Genomic DNA, 26,022 nt, shown 5'->3' with positions numbered 1-26,022 from the left:
ATATCATTCCTCAATTTATCTTTTCAAATTCTAAAACACAATGCTTCCTTCAAATGAGCCCTAGCATAAAGGAGTTATTACCCGTAGAGGTGTCAGTTATCATAAGGCCACATTTCGGACCACAGATTGTGATGACACTGGAATTCATGGTCCCAGTCATATACATATTGTTCACTGAAAGATCTAAAGATAAACTAATACAATAAACAACTCTGCCATATATTTCTGTGGCATTGCTGATGATTCCATTGCCCTTCTCTCACAGTCTAAAGTTTCATAGCTCAGCCCTTACTTCTGCTGATGGTGAATGAGTGACTAACTGCTGGTCGTAAATGACTAGCTCCTTGTAGTTGATGGATATTTGTGGATAGGTGGCTTTTAAGAGACCTTTGATAGTTGGATGACTGCAGATTGTCAGGTTAACTGGCCTGATAACTCAGTTATTCCTCACTGATCCAACAAAACTGCTGGTAGTGTATGTGTTATAGTGTGTTTTTGCACATCATAAAGTAGTGTACAACTGGTGTACAATGTATATTCCAAAATGGCTGGAAATGCAAGAAAATGATTTTTTTTGGTGGGGACATGCTCCCAGGTCTCCTAGAAAATAAATCTAAGTGTGACAAACAGTATAAATCTACTCATAACAAGACTGGCTCTAACTATTTTTCTGTTTGTCCTGCAATTTCTAATTCTTTGTCTTTCTGTCTGTCCTCCAATTTTTTCTTTAACTCTTTGCATTTCTCTTTCTTTTTGAGCATAACTATAACCAACTTTCTATTACTGTTTCTGTATATCTTTGTTTCTGACTTTTTCCTCCCATTTCTATACACTCAAGGGCAATTAAGGTTGGGCAATAAATGCCAGCCTAGCCAGTTACGCTCACATCTCAAGAATGAATTAAAAAAAACTTGACCTACACTCTCCTGTAGATCATCTGATTTCTCTATGTATCTATCAAACAGATTGTCTCATTATTTTGCTCATCTCTTCCTTGACTCACCTTCCTTCTCACTTGCCCTGAAGGCTTGAAGCCAGTTTGAGCTTATGGGCAACATCTTCTGGTTGGCGAGCAGGGGCAGGGCCCACTCGCCGACGTATAAAATGACGTGGGGATACTTCGGGCGTGCGTTCCGACGTCACCCCGCAACATTTAGATTTTCAGTTGGGCGGGCACGCAGTTGATTGGGCTGTGCGCCCGCCAAACAGTCAACGGTCTATTAAGGCCATTAAAAAACTAATTAACCTGATTGATGGACCTGCCTGTCCAACCTTAAGGTTGGCGGGCAGGCCGGGAGCCCAGGCAGGCCTCGGAAAAAGCATGAAACCTCGTCCACGGGCGGGATGAGGTTTCATGAGGGTATTTAAATTTTTATTAAAGATTTCAATAAAAGTTATGGACATCTCCCAACTCATGTGACAGTGTCACATGAGGGGACATGGCAAGGAAATTTTTAAAAAACCTTTATTTAAAGTTTCAAATTGGAGATGATCTCCCTGAGGCAGCACTTTGCCTCAGGGAGATCTGTGCGCTCTTTCATGCCCATGCGCGAAAAAGCGCACTCCCGGCTCAGGGAATCCCCCGCCCCCACCACCACAGGGAGCACGTAGTGCTTCCTGATGGACGTCACACTGGGCAGGCCTTAATTGGCCCACCCACGCAAAATGGCGGCGCCCCTCCTGACCGGGGGCGCCGATCGGAAAGCCGTCCACCTGCGGCCGCTCCCGCACTTCCTCCCCCAACGGGGGTAAAATGTTGCCCTATGATCCACCATTATCCCTAATTTATGTCCGACCCAAACCCTTTGCTGTCCACATAATGCAGAGCTGTCTTGGTGCTTGTGTTCTTGCCCTACACAGACTCAACTCAGTGCTGCACTCTAAATTCTGGTTCCTGAGTTTCTAAGCCAGATGTTCATTTTGGCTAGCATGGGCACTCTGACTACCCTAGATTCAGGCCATAGCTTCTGATGGCTCTATGCCAAGTCTGGCCTTGAATCCACTCGTAGCTGTTGCTGCACAAATGGAAGTGGATTAAGAAATGCTATAATGATAACCGATAGAAAGTCCTGAAAACGTAGTTCATTTTGTGGCATCTCATTGGTAACTGCTAACCAAATGGACCACTGGGATTACTTAAATCCGTAATACTGTATTTTTTTTAATAATACATGTAGATATATTTGTTTCTTGTATTTTCTCTTAAACGTGCTAACAGTTGATGGGCTATAGAACCCACAGGTCCTTATTATCCTCCAGAATGTTTCTCGAGATGTCGTTCTCGTGTGCAAACCTAGACAGTGAGAGTTGGCAGTCTATTCAACCACAATGGGAAATAATTCAAAGCCCAGTCTGGCCTTCATCTAATATCCAACTCCCTTTGAATATATGCAACAAACTCATACTTACCACACATTCTAGCTGTTCTTTTCAAAAGCCTAAATTTTAGCCTAGCTTACACATTTTTATCATATTTACAGCCCAAAGAACATTTGTTTATACACTATGCATTATTACTATAGGTAACTTGTGTTACTTGAGCAATGTAACACAATTGAAGCAATAAACTAAAAAAACTGCAAAGCAATTTATTGTTCAGAAATTGATCCCATTCTAATTATAGTAAATCCTACCATATGTGTAGAGCTCTTGAACTTGCATCTAAACAGAAAGATGATTGTCATTGAAAGCGCCCAAGAAATTTTACCATATAAAATTATTAAATAATATTGCATAACAAATTCTTCATTCTTGAACAGTTCCAATAGGAAAATAATGGACACACAATAGAAATTGACTACATTATATAAAAATGAAGACATTGCTCATACTTGTAGAATATTTTGCTGAATTGTATAAATATCTGTGTTACAATTAGGTCTTTTGCTTCAAATTAGCAGAAGGATCAAATAAATAGGTTTTTATCAAAATAGATAAAGAGGACAAATGGAAAGTCTTTTATGAGGGAAGGGTAAGTCCCTATTTTGTTTCACAAGGCTTGGAAAGTTTTTGTTGTGTCGTACTTGACAAAGTAACGAGTTTCAGAAGCTCCACCTAACTCTCTTAAGGTGTTTGAAGGCTAGAATGTCTCTGCTATTTTGTTCCTTCAAAATTATACTCAGGAAGTCATTACTGCATGTGATAGAGCAGGTGAGTTCAATTGCATTTATTTTCCTACATTAAGGTAGAAAATAAAAAGTTAACTGCAATTCTGACTGCAGTTTGGATGCATTCTCAGAAGGGAAAATTATGTAAAATAATTTCTGAGAACATCTGAGAAGAAAAGTTTAGCTTCCCTTTCTTTTATGTGGAAAATTTATCTTCCTTGCCAATACCCAACCCTTGAACATACACTGTTCTTAGGATAAGAAGGCCTATGCTTCATATACCTCTATAAAGGTCAATACTGTCATTATTTGTATCAACCTGCCCAAAGCATTACTAGAAGTGGCCCTGGCCTGTTTTAATACATGCCACACAGTGGCCACAGATGACTTGCAGCTAACAAGAAAAGAAGCTCAACAATTTCCATCTTCACAGTCTGCAGTACATTATGGGTATATCCTGGCAGGACAAAGACATGAATTTGGCAGTCCTCTCCAAGGTAGAGCTCCCAAGTTTGTTAGCGCTCATCAAACAGTGGCAGCTTCGTTGGCTCGGGCACATCTGCAGGATGGAGGACGTTCGCATACCCAAGGACTTTCTCTACAGTCAGGTAGCTGGAGTTAGACAACCAGTACAATGCCCAAAGCTCTGCTTCAAGGATGCTTGCAAGTATGACATGAAGGCCCTAGATGTTGATTATTGCACCTGGAAGTCACTAACTGATAAAAGAGGAAAATAGTGACAACCACAATGACCAGTGGCTACTGCGGCTTGGCAGCAGGCGCCAATGCTGAAAATAATAACCCACAACAACACTTGGTAGTTTCATGTGCGGCACTTGAGGCAGAGCCTGCATCTCAAGAATTGGCCTCTTCAGCCATTAACAAAGAGGTGCCATATGAAGACACCCCATCTGAAATGGATTTGTTTGCTGTGTATCCATCATCTTTCGTAGGATGACAGAATACACAGTGGCCATAACGAACCCTCTAGGGAAAAGATGAGTATGACTGGCTGTTAAGATTCAGATCTTTCAGTCACATCCAGTGCTTTAATACAGTAGCTGCTCATCCCTGACCTTGATATTAATTAAAACTGGGATGGGGCTGTTCTTCAATATTATCTTATTCGTGCCTTAACACATGCAGCACTACCAATTTGTTACATGTTTCTTACATGCTGAATATTGCATACCCCAAAATGTAGCCCCATTTTTGTTTTGTATTTTTGCAGTCTATGCATTTGTGTAAAAATAAGACTTCTCTCATCTAAAGATTCTTGAAGATGCGTGCACCTTATTTAAACGACATGGCAGATTTAGTCCATCTTCAACATGTCAGATCTACAGCTGTGACTTTGACAAGTATCAGCTCAGTAGATTCATTCAACTCTTTAACAGAATGCTCCACCAACTGCTGACAGTCCTTCCACGGGGCACATTTTAGTGATGAACATTCATCTTCCCTACTGTGACTCAGTCCTGCATGGCAGCATGCAGTATTGCAGAAACTCAGAATCAGTTCGCTATGTATGAAAGTGGCTTCCATGTATTTATGAATAGCCAGCCTGCATATAAATTGCCTGTGAAAATCAGATATACATATGCCTTCAGTAATAACTTGTGATCCTTTCCTTGACTTTTCTTTAAACATACTGCTATAGGGCAGAAGCCTCAACTGATTCTGACAAGTCAGAAGCAATCTCTGTTTACTTTATTAATACTATTTCATTAAGAGTGGAATATGGCCTAACTAAAGGGTTGTAGCTCTGGAAGGTGTTATTGTGTTCACTTATGGGTAAGATTTTCATAGGACTTCTCAAAATGAGTGATGCCACAATTATTCTGAAGCAATAACTTGAAAAATGCACTCTTTTCTAGTCATTTCAATTTGGGTTTAAGTCTTTGTTAAAAGTTACTGCAATTTACTAAATTGATTGTCAAAAAGAAATGATTGCAAAATATTGCCATTTCACCAAATATATATTTTTCCAAACCTTAACTATGTAATAGACACTTACTGGACTTAGCATTAAATATATGAACAAATTAAATAGTTTTACTTTATCCATCAATAAGAGTTTTTTGAAACACGTATATGCATGCTTCAGCCACTGTTAATATAGTGGCTTCATAATCAGGCCTGGGTGACATTGTAGATGAGCGTTGCGTCCCACCTTGGTGAGCATCATTCAAACCCAGTCTGGACATGCAGGATAACGGCATCCTTTGAAGGCTATTGAATCCCAAGTGGAATTAGTTTGGCCAGATTAGTTACCTGTGGCCAAAACTCTCAACAATCTTGAATTCTGCTCTACGTGGTTGATCAACTGTTAAAATGTATTTTCAAGGTTAATCCATTTGGTAATATAATAAAATAAACAGTAGTGTTTTAATAAAAATATGTTTAAACTGCAATGTTGGAACAATAAAGGGTACCAGTAATGCTGTTTGTGTGAACTGTCATGTGGGACTGAGCTCCAGTGTAGCTCCCAAATCAGGCTGAATTTCCTAATTCAGATCTATACATAGTTCTTCCCCATTGCAAATTTGCTCAGTTCATACATAGTTTTGATTATCCTGTATAAGTACAGAAATGCATATTGTGACTACTAATACTGCAAATAATCAAAGTACAAATTTGAGCTTCCTATTCAGACTCCCCTTACACGCTGATTCCTAATGCCAATCATTAAGTGAAAAATGTTGCTGTCTCATGCATTGTTCTTTCTTCTAAATTTGATGAGAATACCTATAGGGAAAATAGCTTGTCTGTTACAGTATTTGGAATTGTGTCACAGTTTTTATAACAAACCAAGTAAGCTTTACTTTTTTGGCTGTAGGGAAATGGCACGGATGCAATATTTTACCACAAAGTATTTATCTGAAAAGATCAAAGACTTAATTATTGATGAAATACGGTAGTTTGACAAGAGCCTGCCATTATTGAAAACACTCACAGCAGGATTGAATTCTGTAATTCTTTAGTCTGGCCTTGGCAACACTTACGATTTATACTTCCTTTCTTTTAGATACAATATTGAATGTTTTCTTCTTTGTACTTACTATAGAATGCAGTGCGCCATAATCTTAGTCTTCACAAGTGTTTTGTTCGAGTAGAAAATGTTAAAGGGGCAGTATGGACAGTGGACGAAATAGAATTCCAAAAACGAAGGCCACAAAAGATCAGTGGGTATGTCCACCATGTTTGATTGCTTGAATCTCCTAGCATAGCTAGCTCCCATGTAGTTTAACCTACAGCTTATGGCTGCTTGCAGGTGATGGAGGGGAGGGTGTCGCTTTATTATATTCTTGCTGTCTAGGAAAATGTGGGGCATGGAAAGCAAGTGCTTTGTCACAGGGTCCTTTCCCCTTGTTTTCCCCTGTGTATGCCATGGTGCCCACCCCATGTCCTTTCCATCTGCTTGCCTAGTGTTCTGCATCATATGCTTCTGCTTGCAGGCTACACATATTAACCCCACAAACCATTTGCTTATTTCATTTTTTTTTCTCCTTTCCCTTACCCAACCCTTGTGTGTGATTTTCGTTCTCTCCCAAATACCCTTACCCTTGTTTGTCTTTTCCATCGCATCTGCTTGACTGCTGCTATAATCCCAGGGTGCTATACGCACCAATTTGTCACTGCATAAGTGCTTTATCAGAGTAGAGGATGAGTTTGGGTCCTTTTGGACTGTTGATGATGAAGAATTTAAACGCGGTCGCCACATTCAACGAGGCCGTCCTCGAAAATACTATCCTGATGAAAACTTTGATGAACATTTTGCACAGTAAGAGCTTTTGCTTGCTACTATTTTGCTTCTGCTTTGCATTGCATGGTTACTATCTGTCAGATTGCCCTGAGTATTAATACGTCAAATAAGAATAACTGTTTCTGTAGTGTAAGTTGTCGAATTGAAGCTGCAGATCATTTTGTTGATAAAATTGCAATTTATTCAAAGTGCAGTATTTCTATAAAAAGCTCTATTTTAGAAAATCCAGTATTTGGTTAAAGAGAAGGTTCAAGTTGCATCATGAAATTTTGTTCCAAACTCAACCATGCAGCCCATTATTAGAACTGCTCCCCGTTATTATTTACGGTATGATCACAAGAATCTAACCACAGAAGAATAATTTCTTATGAGAATCTCTTAAGAATACTATAATCCTAATAACTGAACATTGGCATAGATAGAAGTTGGCCATTGGTTTTTACAGTCAATACAGAAAGGCCTCCTGTGAATGGTTACTAGTAAAACTATCAGATCAGATCTGTATAGATGAAGCAAGATGAAAACTGATCAAGGAGTAAAATCACTAGAGCATTATGCTTCGCAAATATTTCAACAGGTGCCAAACATTCATCATGAAAAATGCTGCACAAAGCTACCAACACTTGTATATCCCGCTTCAAATGTGAAAATTAATAACACATTGCGTAGTGTCACTTTCACCAAATGCAAAGGTTCAGTTCCAATACAACTCAAGCTTACATCAAAGCAACATTGCCCATATCCATGTTACCCACCATATTATAAAAAGTTAAAAAATGCAAATGTTAAATCTTAACTAGTCATGATGGCAACTCAACAATTTAAATCTATTAGGGCAATACAATCACACATCTCTCTAAACTAAACTTAAAGGATTCAGCAACTTCATTCATCAAGCATAGATGTCCCCATTGCCAGGCATGGTCATAGCACTAACTGCACTGATCCAACTATCATAATTCAACTGGTTTGCTAGATGACACTAAAATTTCTTAGATTAAACTTACTGTCCTAACAGTCCAATGTAAATTCAGTACAAATTCACTAATTTCATTGCAATACAAAGCAGGTTATACACAGTTGAACTTGCAATCAAAGTGATGACATCAGTTAGGAAAAGACTGTATGATTTATCTATTGTCTGCATGCAGCAAAATATCAATTCAATACATTTGTGCTTATTTTCAGTGCAGCTGGATGGGTGGGAGGGAGATGTTCTGGAAAGGTAGAATCCTGGAATAGCCTAGTATTAAAATACTCAATTCCTAATAAGATATACTAATTCAAATTGCTGTAGAACATAGTGACACTTATTGGATGAGTTTCACAAGATTTCTGTCCAACTATGGCTGGAGTAGTTTAGTGGAGGACACCACTTTTGGGGAAAGAAAATTGCCATTGGCAGAACACCAATTCCATTATTTGACTGTATAAGATTCCACATTCCATTCCCTCCTTCCCTGATGGCTGAATAATTCATCATGTGATTGTAGTAGCAGAATACCTAAAAAGTGCGGGGGGAGGGGGGAGAGCTAGGGCATAGTATAAGTAGATGTAGACCAGAGGATAAATTGTTATTTGACACGATGATTAGAATAAGATGATAACATGAACCTTTTCTTTAATATTTTAAAATCTTTATGATGTACAATGAGTCCATTCCAAACAATGAAAAAATACTCTGCATCAGTACATATTTCAACTATAAACATAAAAATGTTTTGGGTCCCAGCAAATGCAAATGAGGCTGGTTTGGTAATCTGATTGTTCCAAACTTGAATGGAGCCTCCTTATTATCCTATCTCCTTGATCTTTATTCATCATTTTGTTTCCCTGTATTTATGGCTCAGTAGTAAATGCACTGCATGATGTGGTACCAATCAGACAAGAAGAGCCCAAATTAGTTTCTTAATCTGTGTTTTGCAGCTGATACTTGGGTATATGTTTGCGTGCATATAAATTACCCAGTTTAGGGAGCAGATAAACGGGGGCATGTGTATGAACAGCAGTGTCGGACTATAGAGCCGTACTCTCATCCCATGCCATAAGTTGCAGCAATGCCCAGTTCTGCCAAACCCCAGGACCTTCTCTTTTGTATTTTGCGACTTTAGAACTCCCTCTACTTCTAAACTCCACAACGACTTCAGTACTGGAAAGTTGCAGCACCTCCACCAAAATGCTTCTATGCTCTACTTCTTTACTCAATGCTACCAAGCTCAGATCCATCCCCATTGCTACATAAACCCAGGAACTCCCCATCCCAAAACTGCCAACTCCCAAAATCCCAACCCACTTCCAGTACAGCTAAATGCTTGGTACATGCTTGCAATCTGCAACATCAGGTACTCATGATGACAGGTTTTTTTCTGGGTACCAACCCCAATGTGCTCTCCAGCACGATATTCTGGGAGGTGACTTCCTAATTAGTCGCCATCCAATTAATGACAGCAAGCAGATCCCTGAGACTGCAGGCTGAATCCTAGGGCCCTCAGCTAAAGACAGCCAGCAGCCCCACTGAGAGAGGTGGATGCTGCTCAAACAGAAAAGAGAGCACAAGGTCACCTCAAATTGGAGGCATTCTCAGAAGCACTGATTCAATTCTAAAAATAAAGAGGCCTGAAGCTGATAAGGCCATTGTAACGAGGAGAAACCCCTCTGAAGGATTCATTTTGTCCATGACTGCAGCATTTCGTTCATGCAGCCCCCATACTTGGGTTATGCAACCTCCAGTTCTGATGGGCTCCCGGCCTGTCTCCATAGAGCTGCCAGGGTCCGCATACAGTGGGAGTCAGCTCCAGAATTGGGAAGATCCCAGTAGAATTCTCTCTGTCGTCGTCATTAGTCCCTTAACTGCTCAGTATTGACTACCTGCTGCTGCTAATTGAGTAACCACTGCCAAAGTTCATCCGTCTCCGGACGATGGACAGGAATGGGGCACTGTCCCCAATACCCCTATCTCTGATCTTCCCCCGGTTGCACCTTCAAAACCCCTCCCTGGGGCTAGAAAGAACCTACCCATCATCCCAGCCATATTTCTCTTGATCATTGGCCTCCAGAGAGTTGAGATTAAAAATGGCTTCTTAAGTGGAATTATAATAACTAAAAGAATAAATGTCATATTTTCACTCAGGGATTTGCATTTTTACAAGAAAATGGGCACAATCGCACATGCGATTCCCAAAACATCAGTTTTAAAAAAAACCCATATTGACAACTTCAGATACTGTAAATTAATGATCATAATGATACATGATGGCTGGAATTTTGCGGAGGCAACAGAAGTCCTGCCACCGGGGCCAAAAGAAGGGAGCAACCATGCTTCTGTGGGCGGCTAGCCCCAAGGCTGCATTTTGCCAACACCTTCCCTCACCATTTTGCCAGCCTTCCCAGCTCTAGCCCACCCCAACGGTCCGGCAAAATCCAGCCTGATGTGTTACATGATATAATATTCAGAAATTAAGAAAAAATAGCATTTCTTCTAACTCATCATGAACAATGTCATGGGCGATCCACTTGTGTGTTCAGTTGTATCTGTGCATATATTTTATATTTATATATAAACCTACAAGCCAAAGTCACTTTTCTTGATTATCGCAACTTAGTAAACTTCTAATTAAGTAATGATGATGCATAGCCTGCATGTAAATTGGCTGTCCCACAACCCCACGGTATTAATCTTATCATCTCAATGCTTGCATTTATCTACTATTCATATTGCATTTATTTTCTGCCAGTCATCTTCTCTTGCAGTGCCTCACCTGCTTAATATCTGTTTCTTGCAGTATTCTTTCTCATTCTCTGTATAACCTTTCTCATTTCACTTTTATAAGCCTGGTTAATCTAATACTCTCCTTAATCTTATTAATTTGCTTGCCAAAAGGCCAAGATAATAAGTGGGCTCCACCGTGTATCCTTCGCACTCAATAAAAAGGCGTCCAGCAGCTTTACACTCTGAGCCATAATAATTATTACCCATCATCTCCAAACTTTTCTGAATAATTGCAAGATCTAGAAACTGTACATTGTTTCTGTGAGTCATGTCTTTGAACAGTATCAGCAGGAATTCCTGATAAAATTACAAACGTCAGCTACTTTTACTTTGAATTGTATGCATTTGGATAGAATGCCACTTTATTTTTGGCACATTACTTTGAATCAAATTATATAGGGATTAAATAGGATTATATTTTGTTCTGTGTCTACATCAAAGATCTACAGAGACAAATCCATTTGCTGAATGATATCCAAATAAGTTAATAAATTAATATATTTTGTAGTTTGATTTTAAGGAAGAATTTAAAAGCCTTTTTTAAATCATGCTTTAAATGGACCCAGAAGCATTACAGTAACTTGAAATTCAAATTAATCGGTTAAAAAATTGGCAATGTCAGTTAAAGAGCTTCTTTCAATTTTGAGAACAGTTTAAAAGTATTTTTTCTCTGTTAGAAGAATGGAACTTAATACACTAATACCTGCACTACATCAGTTACTTATCCAAAGTGAATTGTGACTATTACTTATCTTTTTTTTTCCTTATACACAGCAATCCTTCTATTATAAAAAATATACAGACCAGCCTTGCATATGGATCACCACTTAATGCTGCTTTACAGGTAAGATCAACAAATGCATTCAGTCTGCAAAGTCCACAGTACCAAGAACCCTTGCTCCACATTGAGTCTTTTACTAATTAGATATTAAAATTTAATTTCTTTAAAACTTTTTAAGTGTATAAAGCAATAAAGCCCCAGGGCAAACGCATTGTAAGCCACTAGAGCATTAGCTGGTTGTTTCACATTTTGAATATTGTGGCAAAAATTAAAAGTTCACTTATTAATATTTATCAGTGGTATCATAATTTCCACCATCTTATTTCAGAGATTTGCTTGAGGGAAAAGAACCATAAATGTAATTACTCCAGCACAACTATTAATGATTGAATGATGGGATGCAGTGTCACATGACCCCCTATTGGTTACTGGTGCTATGGAGGAAACACTAAGACAGCATGAATTCTGCTCAGCCTCTGTTATCATTAACATAGTTTGTATTTTCTGAAACCTGACAGTTTAATTCCATTGGGATTTTTTGCATTTATATCTTTTCTTTCATTCAACCATTTTCAGCTAGAGGTAATGTATCTTGTCCACCAACAGTGCCCTGTGATCATTCATGACATGAGGTGCAATTGCATTTCAGGCGGGCCAAGTCCTGCCACATTTTTCTTGTCCCATATTGGAACTATTCACCGTTGTGCAACATGGTTAAAAACTGATAAAACTCACCCATCTGATGCAGACTAGGAAACATAAGGAGGTGGCATAGTGGCAATGTCACTGCACTAGTGAGGCCCAGGATAATGCTGTAGGGTTCAAATATCACCATGGCAGCTGGTGGGATTTAAATTTGATTACTAAATCTGGAATTGAAAGCTAGGTCAGTAAAGGTAACCATGAAACTATCATCGATTGTCATAAAAACCCATCTGGTTCACTAATGTCCTTTGGGGAAGGAATTCTGCCATCCTTAACCTGGTCTGGTCTACATGTGACTCCAGACTCATATTAATGTATTTGACTCTTAAGCACCCTCTGAAATGGCCTAGCAAGCCATTCAGTTCAGTAGCAATTAGGGGTGGTCAACAAATGCTGCCCATGTCACATGTAAGGTTTAAAAAAAACAAAGGACCACGTCAGGTGGCAATGTTTTTGAGGCAAACAGTTAACAAGATGAAACTGTTTTAAGGCCTTTAATGCTGGCTCTGGTTAGAATACCTTGCAACTCGCACAATTGCATTGGGGCCGCGAGCCAGGCAGGGAGCCTCAGCAGACCTGGCTTGCTCTCGGTTTGGAGTACCAATGCCTAAGTGCACTCTGCTCTAGAATCTGTAATCCATGTAGCCCAAGGGAGAATCCCAGTCTTGGTTACACTTTTCATCCTGTGTTACATGTCATGCAGCTCCACAAGGGTTTTCCCACTGACGGTTATGCAAAAGCTCATGTTTGTGCACCTCATCAGTATGTCTAGTAAAATGTAGGGACTCCAAACTAAACTTCTGAAACTCAAACTACGCTCTTGTTTCTAGCATGTAATATTTGCCAAGAGACAAATAAATGTTAGGGTCAGTACAATGCATTTATTTGACTAAGCAACATGTTTTTCTACAAATATTATCAACAATATACACCATGATTCTGTGATGTTTTGATTAGTAAAGCATGTGTTGACCTCTAACATTGGAAAAAATGAGAAGGAATGTTAATAGGTGCCTTGAAGAACAATAGTAAATACCTTTTGCTGTCAGCTTGCAATCTCTGGAGACACATGAAACAGTTTTAAAGCTTGTTTTATCTTGCAGAAGATATTAAAAATTGCAAGCAGTTTTGTAGCTTTTTATATATATGAGCCGTAGAGGCATAAAATAAAGCTGCCAGCAATCAACAATTTTGATGCAAATCGCCATGGTATTTAACCCATGGGTAATCATATCATTTGACATATTTGCTGTATTGATAAAGAGCAAATATATTTACAATTAGGTGCTGTTCTCTTGATGTTGATAATATAATGGGCGTCTGGGTGAAAACATTGAATAGAATATGCATTGTTAAAGACTTACAATTGGAAAGTATTGAAAAAACAATTCGGTAATAAAAATGAATTTGTGAGCATGAATTAACACATCGAAACCCAATATGTTTTTTGCAAAAAGAGAAAGGCTGTGTTCAGATCCACATTCCTGTAAATGGTGAGTTCCTAATCTCTGCCTTGTCACTTAGACTGATATGTATCTTCCTGGCAGGCGAGATTCAACTCCAGGAGAGCACATTTGTAAAATTGGCTCTTACATGGTCATCTACAAATATGTTATTATAAATGAATGACAGATCAGTGAACAAAGAAATTTAACTTTGTATGCAAAAGAAAATGTGACCTAGGTTCCATCCAATGAGGACAGAGAGTTCTTCCCTTTATACTTAACAGTAAATTATTTTATGGCACAGGGGAACCTAAGATAAGTGAAGGAAGAACTTTTATCAGAAGAAAACCTCACTTTAGTCCTTTGTCATTTTGTACTGAAACCATGTTATGGAGAATGTGCAGATGATAATGCAATTCCCTAACCATGAATGTTGGCATCCTAAATACTGTGACATTTATTGCTTGGCTGTGGGTTCTGTAAATGATGTGGACTTGTAGTTGCATTCCAAATGAGGTGTGAGCAGTAGTCAAGGTGTTACTAAAGCATAGTAATGTAGATGCTGGAATTCTGAAACAATAACATAAAATTCTGGAAATACTCTGCATGTCAGGCAGCCTCTGTGGAGAGAGAAAAACAGAGTTAACCTTTTAGGTCGATCCCTTTGCTGAGCAGGAGTGGATAATTAAGGCAAATCAATCTGAGCCTCATGTTGGTACCGGTTAGTGAGTGTTGCAACTGGAATCCAAGAAGCAAAGGGTTAAAAAGAGTTAGTTGATGAACTTTGCAGAGAATTTCTGTGGCTCTTTTACTGAAGTTAGGGCAAATGGTGGGGAGACCTCTGGAGAAATACACTTTGTAAAGATTAGGTGGAGTTAAGTTTGAAAGTTGTGCTTTTTAAATGTCTAAAGATTGTAGGAAGAATGAAAGCTTGAGTTCCCAGTGTTGAGGACCTGAGAAGAAATAAGTTTTTAAAAATACTGTGCAATGAACCTTGGAACTTAGTGAGACTGTAGGCCATGTAGGTGTGTGACATACATATAAATAAGATGGCTTGATGTTCCTTTCAAATATGTCATCAGTTCACCTACCATTCTTGGGTCTGATTCCATTACAGTAGTAAGCTGCACACTATAGTATTAAAACTGCCCGTGTTTAAGGCAGAAGAACACCTGTAACATGAAGGCAGGACGTTATGGCAAGTGAAGGCTGGATTAGAACGAGGAATATTTTTTTCCAGTTATGTCAGAAGGATGAGGTTACTTAGTTATTTTTAACCTGATAACACAGAACTGTGACGCTTCGATGATTGGATGACTCTACACAGCCATTTGAAAAAAGATAATCTGAAGATTTATTTCAAAATCTGCTAGCTCTATCTTGTCTTTCTGTAATCATATTTTGCAAATGTTGATACCATTAAGTCGCTAAAGTCAGTCTCTAAATTCCCTGTTTGTGTATGTTAGTCAAATGTTTGACTGAGACTATATATATGTATATATATATATGTGTGTGTGTGTATATATATATATAAAATGCTTTCCTCTTGAAGGCATTGATTCATACTGCGACGCATTTCCCAAGTGTGCGCTACTCTCTAGTTCCTGACTCCACTCTTTAGCTATGAAATCAGACAGTGAGTTTCACCAGGTTATTCAACTGTAATGGACAGCTCCCAAGTGAAAATGAATATTTTGTTATTTTGCTGTGGGCTATACTTTTGATTTGTAACCCTAACAAAAAAGAGTAGATGTCCATAATCAGCAGTGAACTACCAACCCAAAAATGGGTTTACAAAACTTTATGAAATACGAGAGAACAATCATTACTTGTTAAAGCCTTGTTAATGTTAATTGATGAAAAATCTGTACATTTGGACAATATGGAAACTATTTATAGGGAGCATTTATTTCCAGATCAGATTTCAAAATACCACATCAATTAATGCACATAATCTACTGCCTGTAACACAGGTAGCAGCCATTGCTGAGTATCTCATAGTGCAACAGTGCAACACGCAGAGAGAAAAGGAGGTGCATGACTCACATCAGGTGCAACTCAAGCAATGATTCAATTGCAATGGAATCAGCTACATAGGTGTAACAGTGGAACCATTCATTATTACATTTAGGTTCAGTGTCTGAGGCTTGTTGTTTGACTTAAGACCTTCCACAAGCCCTTTTTAGGAACCTACAGATGATTTCTGTTGTATCTTTGTTTAAAAAGGGATCGAAGGATAGACCAAATAATTACAGACCAGTCAGTCTGACCTCAGTAGTGGGCAAATTATTGGAATCATTCTAAGGGACAGGATAAACTGTCACTTAGAAAGGCATGGATTAATCAAGGGCAGTCAGTATGGATTTGTTAAGGGAAAGTCATGACTGACTAATTTGATTGAATTTTTTGAGGAAGTAACAAGGAGCATTGATGAGAGTAGTGTAGTTGATGTGGTCTGCATGGATTTCAGCAAGGCTTTTGACAAGGTCCCACATGTTAGATAGACTGGTTTAAAAAAAAAGCTCATGGGATCCAGGGGAATGTAGCAAGCTGGATACAAAATTGGCTCAGTGGCAGAAAACAAAGCATAATTGTTGATGGATGCTTTTGTGACTGGAAGGCTGTTTCCAGTGGGGGTCTGCAGGGCTGAATACCAGGTCCCCTGCTTTTTGTGGTATATGTTAATGATTTTGGCATAAATGCAGGGGAAATGTTCAAGGATTTTGCAGACGATACAAAAATTGGCTACACGGTCGATAGTAAGGAGGATTGCTGTAGATTGCAGGAAGATATCAATGGATTGGTCAGGTGGGCAGAAAAGTGGCAAATGGAATTCAGTCCAGAGAAGTGTGAGGTGATACATTTGAGGAGGTCAAACAAGGCAAAGGATTACACAATAAATGAGAGGATACTGAGAGGTGTAGAGGAAGTGAGGGACCTTGGAGTGAATGTCCACAGAACCCTGAAGATAGCAGGACAGGTTGATAAGGTGGGTAAGAAGGCATATGGAATCCTTTCATTTACTAGCCAAGGCATTGAATATACAAGCAGAGAGGTTATGCTGGAACTATATAAAACACTTGTTAGGCCACAACTTGTGTACTGTGTGCAGTTCTAGTCACCTCATTACAGAAAGGTGTAATTACATTAGAGAGAGGGTACAGAAGAGATTTACGAGGATGTTGCCAGGACTGGGAAATTGCAACTATGAGGAAAAGTTGGATAGGCTGGGTTTGTTCCTCTTGGAACAGAGTTGATCAAGATGTATGAAATTGTGAAGGGAGTGGATAGGAAGGGTCTGTTCACTTTAGCAGAGGGGTCAGTGACCAGGGGCATAGATGTAAAGTGATTGGTAGAAAGATTAGAGTGGAGATGAGGAAAAATATTTCACTTCACAACCCTAGAGGGTTGTGGGGACCTGGAACTCTCTGCGGGTAGTAGAGGCAGAAAACCTCAACTAATTTAAAGGTGTCTGGATATGCACCTCCAGTGCTGTAACCTGCAGGGCTACGGACCAAATGCTGGAAAGTGGGATTAGGCTGGGTGGCTCATTTATTGACGGCACAGACACGATGGGCCAAGTGGCTGCTTTCTGTGCCATAAGCTTACTACGATTCTATGATATCTCACAAGTCAATCTCATTGCCCTAATGAAGTGATGCATGGCAGTAACTTAAGCCTTGTAGTGACACACAACTAGCTTCATAAACTTAAGCATCAGCCAGCACAAGTAGCCAAGGTGTTACTAATTGAGACCTTTCCAAAGTGCAGAGCATCATGGATTGTGCACAACTAACCATTTTTGCATTCTATTCCATACCTAAATAGGAAAGATTTTCATACATTTTCAAAAGATATGCAACCTACATAAGAAAACACCTAAATGCATGATCCTTTGGAAATATTCAGGGTATTTTCATTCCGAGGCAGTAAGGCATGCCATAGCACTTTAATGAAAGGATAATAGATGGTTGACTCTTTAGGAAAAGAAGTTTAACATTGTGGCAATGTTAATGATACCTCTGCACAGCCCTCACATCCCAGTAGAGGACAACTGCATTGAGGCACATGGGGATAAACCAGGGTTCACAGGTCTTGCAATGTACAGTAATGGGTGTAAGTTGACAGTGGTAAGCTTCATGGTAGATAATGCCATTGGCAAATGCCTCGCCAAGAACTAAGTGAGCAACTTTGAGCTGGGGAGGCCCAGGAAAGATTATGGCACATAACAGTAAGCAGATAATCATCCATTCCAATTAGGGAAGCAGTTGTATGAAGAGCTAATTGCGCAGTTCCTCCAGTAAACATTGCAGTGAGACATTATATTGTCATTAAACCTCTATGCAATCACATTACTTTTATATCTTTTGCACAGAATTACATGTGGAGCCTTGGATTTGCTTTTGAACAGTTAAATCTATTTTCTACACCATAGAAGAACAATAGACTGCAAGATATAAAAAGTGAATTTATTTTGTGTTCAGTGTGTGTTTTCTTTACGTACAGTTATATGTATTTTACTTTGTGCGTTTCTGTATGTTGGTTGTTGATGTGCCCTATTATCATGTACGAATCTAGTTGAATGAATAACATTGGTAGGTACTACATAGTCAGCTAGCCAGTTTTAAGGGATGCCTAAAGTTTGCTATCAGTATCTTTGACAAATTCACATCTGCGTTAGAGTCTCCTTTGCTGGAATCATTGTTCGCTTTTAATTTCAGAGGTGGCACCTAGGGTCACCTATGCAGTCTGTATGATAACACAACTGCTGGAGACCATCTCATAAGAACCATTGGACATCTGTGTAGCCATTGAATCCTTCCTTCACAGAGATATGTGATCTTTCTCCCTGTGAGTTTACACTGGCTGTGACTGCTTCTCAGAGCAGCAGGCACAGCACTGTTCAGAGACATCCTATGTTTCTGGCCTGTAATACTGAGGTTACCACATCAGGTGCACTGTGCTCAGCGGCAGACAGCTAGATAAATAGCCATACAAAATTTTCACTCTCATTTTCAAGATGGCAACATGGACCGTTTGCATACATCTTTTGTTGGATAACAGGCCCAGTAAACACAATAGAGTTTATTTTCCACTTAACTGTCTCAGTGTCTACTCTTATCCACTGGCAGTAATTTTTTGGGAAGTCACATGAAAATTGTGAACTCCACATTTCCTCATATATACTTCTAGTAGACAAGCCTCTGTAACCTTTGTGCAGAAACATAAAATGTACCCTTATGCCACAAGATGTGCCAGGTGGATCATCACAATGTTGCTACCTCCAGTATTCCTTTGTTGCCAATGCTCTGTGACTTGCCCTAGAATCATGGAACAATGCAGCACAGAGGGAGGCTATTTGGCCAATTGTACCTGCACCGACTCATTGAAAGAATTTCCAATTAGTCCAGCTCCCCTGCCTTTTTCCAATAATCCAGCAAAATTTTCCTTTTCAAATATTTGTCCAATTCCCTTTTTGAAAGTAGTTATTGAATCGGCTTCCTCAAGCCGCTGCCAGGAATCTACAGAGGATATCTCACAAGTCACTCTTATTGCCATGCATCACTGCATGAAAACAGCAACTTCAGCCTTATATTGGCATGCAGGTAGCTTCATAAGCATAACCATCAACCAACACAGGTAGCCAAAGTGTCACTAACTGATTTTGCCAAAGTGCAGACCATCAGGTGGTGTCTTAATTAGAAGATTTTTTTTTCCCATTTAGTCTCTGAGTAAAAGCTGACAAGCACCCTGGACCTAATGGCCTGCATCCTAGGGTATTAAACAAAGTAGCAGCAGAGATAACTGATGCATTGTTTGTGATGTTCCAAAATTCCCATGTCCCAGCAGATTGGAAAACAGCAAACTCTGCTCAAGAAAGGGGAGAGACAGAAAGCAGAAAACTATAGGCCAGCTAGCCTAGCATCTGTCATTAGGAAAATGCTGGAACACATTGTTGCACAAGGAAGTAGTAGCAGGACATTCAGAAAATCATAACATAATCAAGCAGAGTCAACATGGTTTTATGAAAGGGAAATCATATTTGGCAAATTTATTCAAGGTCTTTGAAGGTATAATGAGCAGGGTGAAAAAAGGGGAACTAGCAGATGCAGTGTATTTGGATTTCTGAAAGGTAATCAACGCCACATAAAAGGTTAGTACACAAATTAAGAGCTCATGATGTTGGGGGTGATATATTAGCATGGATAGACTAGGATAGGCTAACTAACAGGAAACAGTCGCAATAAATGGGTCATTTTCAGGAGGGCAAATTGTAACTTGTGGAGTGCACAATGATCAGTGCTGGGGCCTCAACTATTTACAATCTAAATTAATAACTTGGATGAAAGGGCAGGGTGTACTGCAGCCAAATTTGCTGATGATCCAAATATAGACAGGGAAGCAACTTGTGAGGAGGATACAAAGAGTTTGCAAAGGGATATGGGTAAGTTAAACAAATGGGCAAATATTTGGCAGATGGTGTGTAATGTGGGAAAATGTGAGGTTGTCTACTTTGGTTGGAAGAGTTGGAAAACAGAATATTATTTAAATAGAGGGAAAATACAGAATATGCAGCACAGAGGGTTCTGGGTGTCCTCGTACACGAAACGCAAAAGCCATCCAGGTACAGAACATAACTAGGAAGACAAATGGAACAATGGCCTTTATTGCAAGGGGGATGGAAGATAAAAATAAGGAAGTCATGCTGAAACTGTATGGGGTGTTGGTGAGACCACACCTAGAGTATTGTATACTGTTTTGGTTTCCTGACTTAAGAAGGGATATACTTGCATGGAGGAAGTTCAGAGAAGGTGCACATGTTGATTCCTGGGATGAAGGAGTTGCCTTAAGAGGAAAGGTTCAGTAGGTTGGGCTTATGCTCATTGGAGTTTAGGAGGAGGAGAGATGATCTTATTGAAGCATACAATATTCTGAGGGGGCTTGACAGGGTAGATGCTGAGAGGATGTTTTCCTTTATGGGGGAAATCTAAAATTGGGAGCACAGTTTCAGAATAAGGGGTCTCCCATTTAAGACCAGGATGAAGAAGAATTCTTCTTGAGAGTGTTGTTAATCTTTGGAATTCTCTACCCCAGCGAGCAGTGGAGACTGGATCATTGAATATATTCAAGGCTGAGTTTTCGACAGATTTTTGATTGACAAGGAAGTCGAGGGTAATTGAAAAGTGGAGTTAATGTCACTAATCTTATTGAATGGCAGAGCAGGCTCAAATGACCAAATAACCTACTCCCCCCATTTTTTATGTTCTTTTGTTGTCTGATTCATTTGTCAGTTACCTTAAATCTGTGCTCTCTGGGTACCAGCCTTTCTGTGGCACAATTTCTCCTTATATAGTCTACCAAATCCCTTCCAAGCTTTTGAACGCCTCCATTTAATATCCCTTTAACCTTCTTTGTTCCATGCAGAACAACGATGGTTTCTCTCATCTCTCCATGTAACTGATTTTCACTAACCCCATTCTTCCTGCCTTAGACAACCTCCACGTTTTATGAAGAGAGCAGATGGGATGTTGTGGGTTAATTGTTACATTTGCCAATGTTAGCGGAAAAAGTTGCCATGAATAATAAAGTGAGGGAAAATGTCAACTTTTTCACTAATGTTAGCATATCAAGGAAAATATATCCCTGTGTATACATAAGCTCATTTCAATTGGAACATTGTATTCTCAATTTGTGTTTCTTAAAGTTATGCACAGTCTGTATATATTGACACATTGACATTTCATGCAAATTATATCAGAGATAATAAGACACGTAGATAAAAACAAAAAACTGCGGATGCTGGAAATCCAAAACAAAAACAGAATTACCTGGAAAAACTCAGCAAGTCTGGCAGCATCGGCAGAGAAGAAAAGAGTTGACGGCCGTTGACAGGCCCCTCAACCGTGTCCGGCCCATCTCCTGCGCATCCGCCCTCACGCCTTCTTCTCCCTCCCAGAAACATGATGGGATCCCCCTTGTCCTCACTTATCACCCCACCAGCCTCCGCATTCAAAGGATCATCCTCCGCCATTTCCGGCAACTCCAGCATGATGCCACCACCAAACACATCTTCCCTTCACCCCCCTCCGGCGACACCCTGGTCCACTCCTCCATCACCCCCTACTCCTCAGCCCCCACCTATGGCACCTCCCCATGCCCACGCAAAAGATGCAACACCTGCCCCTTCACTTCCTTTCTCCTCACCATCCAGGGGCCCAAACACTCCTTTCAAGTGAAGCAGCATTTCACTTGAATTTCCCCTAACTTAGTCTACTGCATTCGTTGCTCCCAATGCTGTCTCCTCTACATTGGAGAGACCAAACGTAAACTGGGCGACCGCTTTGCAGAACACCTGCAGTCTGTCCGCAAGAAAGACCCAAACCTCCCTGTCACTTGCTATTTTAACACTCCACCCTGCTCTCTTGCCCACATGTCTGTCCTTGGCTTGCTGCATTGTTCCAGTGAAGCCCAACGCAAACTGGAGGAACAGCACCTCATCTTCCGACTAGGCACTTTACAGCCTTCCGGACTGAATATTGAATTCAACAACTTTAGATCTTGAACTCCCTCCTCCATCCCCACCCCCTTTCCCTTTCTTCCCCCTTCCTTTTGTTTTTTCCAATAATTTATATAGATTTTTCTTTTCCCACCTATTTCCATTATTTTTAAATCTATACCTTTTATGCCCTGTTAGTCTTTCCACCCCACCCCCACTAGAGCTGTACCTTGAGTGTCCTGCCATCCATTCTTAATTAGCACATTCGTTTAGATAATATCACCACCTTCAACACCTCTTTGTTCTTTTGTCTGTGACATCTTTCAATACCTCTTTGTGCTCCTGTCACTGCTTGCTTGTCCCTACAACCACAACCCCCCCACCTTAAACCAGCTTATATTTCACCCCTCTCCTAATATTACTCAGTTCTGTTGAAGGGTCATGAGGACTCGAAACGTCAACTCTTTTCTTCTCCGCCGATGCTGCCAGACCTGCTGAGTTTTTCCAGGTAATTCTGTTTTTGTTTATAATAAGACATGTACTTGGTGGTCTAGGCAGTGCACCCATATTTGTAGGCCGGGATTTTCCAGCCCCGCTGCGGGGCGAGGCGGCGCCCCGGCTGGAAGTCCATTGACTTGCGGCGGGACCAGAAGATCATGGCGGCAGGCAGGTGAAGAAAATCCCACCGGTCATCTCAAATGCCTTTCAGAGTCTTCCTTCTTAATAAATCAGTTCTTCCTTTCTTACTTTAAGTGAGAGATTTTTGTTGGTTGATGCTACTATATGATCTACCCTATGCCTGACCACCTCGTGTAAGCTTTGCTTTTGGTAGACAAGCAGCGTGAATTCAAATAAGGTGATTTGTCCTCTGTAAGTTTATTCCTGGAGGATATTTGTTTGCCAAACGGTTTGTATAAGCTTGCGATTTGCAATTGTGCAACCTTTCTTGTTGCACCCTTGCAAACATTTCTTTATATGAGTGCCATACATTACTTGCATATGACATTTAAAACCTACTACTCCCTCCATTTCCATATATGTGCTGTGCTGCTGCTTTACAGTAACATTCATGCTTTACGTTTTGCTTTTTTTAGGCCATGCAGGTCTCCTGTCAGGTCCTCTCAGTATCTTGCATAAAGGCAGTATTCTCTGCATTGTAATATTCTGTACCATGTTTGGGGCTGTCCTATATCTTAGAACTCTTGCTATGTATCTATAACACAGTTAACAAACACATGTTGAGCATCATTGATGAACCAGAATTTTAAAATTTGTGCTGATACATATTGCAAAGATATTTACAAGCCACAACTGTACTTTTTTGTTAATTATACTAGTTCAGCAACTTATTTACCACTTGAATGCTGAAGGTTCATTATTAAAGGCGTATTGTAGGTTGTGTATATTTGCTTCCACCAACAAAAATTGTATTCAACAAAATTGCACATTTTAAAGCCATCCACTACTGCCCTTTTTAGTGGTCATAAATAGCAATGAAAAAGGGCATAAGTCTTTTTTTAACAAAAGAGCAAATCATAATCCTGTGCATTTAATTTTTCTATGCTGTTTTTAGCAAAAAAAGTAGGTCCGAGTACATTGCAGTGTTCTCACTTTAATAATCTTTGATTTTCAAGTAGTTTTTTTAATGATCCATAGTTGAAATGGGAGATGTGCCAATTTTTAAAAGAGCAATTTTGTGAAATATAATTTGGTTAGTAATATAGCAAAAAAGCAGTCAATCACAACACACCTACAATAATGATCCATTAACGCTTTTCAAGCAGCTCACAAGCCACTTTACCGGTAAAAATGACGAGACGATCATGAATCCAGCGGTAGAGTGTGAAAGCTGTTGAGAAATGACTGAGCAGTAAGGTCATGAAGCCCACTTTGCAGACTGGGCATAATGGAAAAATGGCAATGTAGTATATTGCAAGATCTGAGCATTTTGTTATGTTGCCCTCCCTGTTGGGGAGGTGTTAATAAAGTTAGTTCAATATTTGCTGCCTGCAGCTGAGCATGTGTTAGTCTTTCTCAGTGCAATACACAAAAGAAAGATGGCGATGAGGCGCGATGAGGAACACTCTTTTACATTTCATTTGAGAAATTAAGGACTGAAGAACATTGTGACACATTTTTGGAACTCCTGAAGTTGATTTTGAGGAAGTTTGAGCAATTTGAAAGATTATTCCATGTGCATATTGTATTCAGGTACACTGAGAGTCAGCATTGTCTGTAATTGACATAAGTAGCACTGAAGACACATTTGGGGACAATGGGATAATTCAATCCTAATAAGGCGGACTGGAGTAATTACGAATAAAGGTTACACATTTGGCTAAAACTGAATAAAATAGGAGATGAAGATAAAGTAAATGTCTTCCTCACCATGATGGGGCCAGATGTTTTTGATGTAGTTTTTAACCACTGTTGTCTGAGACCCCCCCCCCCAGTTTGATGGAATATGCTGAAATTAATGAAATTCTGGGCTCATATTATGGCACGACTAAGAATGAGATTGCACTACAAGTTGCAATTCTTGAAAGGAAGCAGTTGCCAAGTGAGACTTTTGTAGGTTGCATTCTTGAATTAATTAAACTCAAGTGTGACATGAACTTACAAACATGTCTCTAAAGTTGATTTCGAGGAGACCTAAAGAACAGTAAAATCCAAGTCAAGCTTTTGAGCGAAGGCTGATGGAGGGAGACCTGCAATGAGGCCACAGCCATGGAAATGGCGGAACGAGATAGTTGCAAATTGCAAGGGAGTCCTGGCAGGGGAGGTCCACCAGCCCATGGCAGCCAAGTTCACAGTCTCAGAGTTAAAAATTTAGATGCTGACACCAATCATTAAAATGCTCCCTTTTCCATTCAAAGTGCTATGCATATGTGAAGGTCAGTTATATCCAGACTGCATGCAGGAGTAGAAGAAACAATAATGTTCCAAGTCGCAGTCGAGAACCAGGTCACAGCCATGCACCAGATCAAGGTCGTGGTAAATCTAAAGCTAGTTGAGGAGTCTGGAAATCCTCAAAGCACATATGATAGATGTAGAAGCAGAAGTTGATGTTATTGAGCAGGAAGAACAAGAATTGTATTCTGTCGGAGAGCAAGAAAAGCAGGACATGGAAGAGGAGGGTAAAAGGGCTAGAGATATAATTCCAGCACCTGTAGTAAAAGTGAAAGTTGGAAATTCACAACTTACTTTCATCATTGATACAGCTGCAGTAGTGCCTGTTATCTTGGAAGAGGAACATAAGAAGTCCCTAAGTCACATTGCCTTATACAAAACTGACAACATGAAACTGACTAGTTATTCCAATAACAATATTCTAGTGTTTGGTGAATTTAATGTTAGAGTCAACTACAGTAGTATAGTAGGAGCAGCAATAATAGGAGGAAACAAAGTCTCCCTGATGGGAAGAATTGGCTTAAGAAGAGAGTTAATTGGACTGAATTTTTTTACAGTAGGGATCAGTAAGAGTACATCTGTCATTGAGAAAGTGGTAAGAAAGTAGCATTTGAGCAAGGAGGAGCAAATGATAAAATCAGTCATCAATAAGTCAGCAGACCACGCAAATGTGGATGTTCTTTTGAGATTTCCTGTGAAGACTGATTTATTTCTAGCCATTGAGTAACCTGTGAATTATTTTACCTACACAAATGACATGCCAGTGTCTGCCAGAGAAATTATTGAAGAAACTCACAAAGAGGTGGCCCTCAGTAAAGTGTTCAATTATATCATGAATGATTGGCCTAAAAAGTGTGATGAGAAATTGCCAGAGTATTTCACACATGGAAATGAACTGAGTGTAGTTCAAGGCAGTCTCTCATGGGGCTTAAGAGTCATTATCCTGCAAGGTTTAGAGAGAGATTGTTAGAGGAACTTCATCACGAACACACAGGGATAGTCTGCATGAAAGCAATAGCAAGAAGCCATTTTTGATATCCAA

At 39.7% G+C, this 26,022-nt stretch overlaps 1 protein-coding gene across 15 annotated transcripts in view; it reads left to right on the top strand.

The window, feature by feature from the left end:
* Positions 1-26,022, top strand: part of foxp1b (forkhead box P1b) — a 505,775-nt gene that overhangs the window by 460,360 nt on the left and 19,393 nt on the right. For all 15 annotated transcript variants that reach the window (XM_078543713.1, XM_078543710.1, XM_078543714.1 and 12 more), the window contains 2 exons: positions 6,175-6,296; positions 11,417-11,486. In XM_078543713.1, the coding sequence (XP_078399839.1) occupies positions 6,175-6,296; positions 11,417-11,486 (192 nt within the window). The remainder of the gene's footprint in view (positions 1-6,174; positions 6,297-11,416; positions 11,487-26,022) is intronic.

The sequence above is a fragment of the Cetorhinus maximus genome, chromosome 6, assembly GCF_964194155.1.
Source record: "Cetorhinus maximus chromosome 6, sCetMax3.hap1.1, whole genome shotgun sequence".
In the NCBI taxonomy this organism is placed as follows: Eukaryota; Metazoa; Chordata; class Chondrichthyes; order Lamniformes; family Cetorhinidae; genus Cetorhinus; species Cetorhinus maximus.
This window is presented reverse-complemented; position numbering and strand designations above follow the sequence as displayed.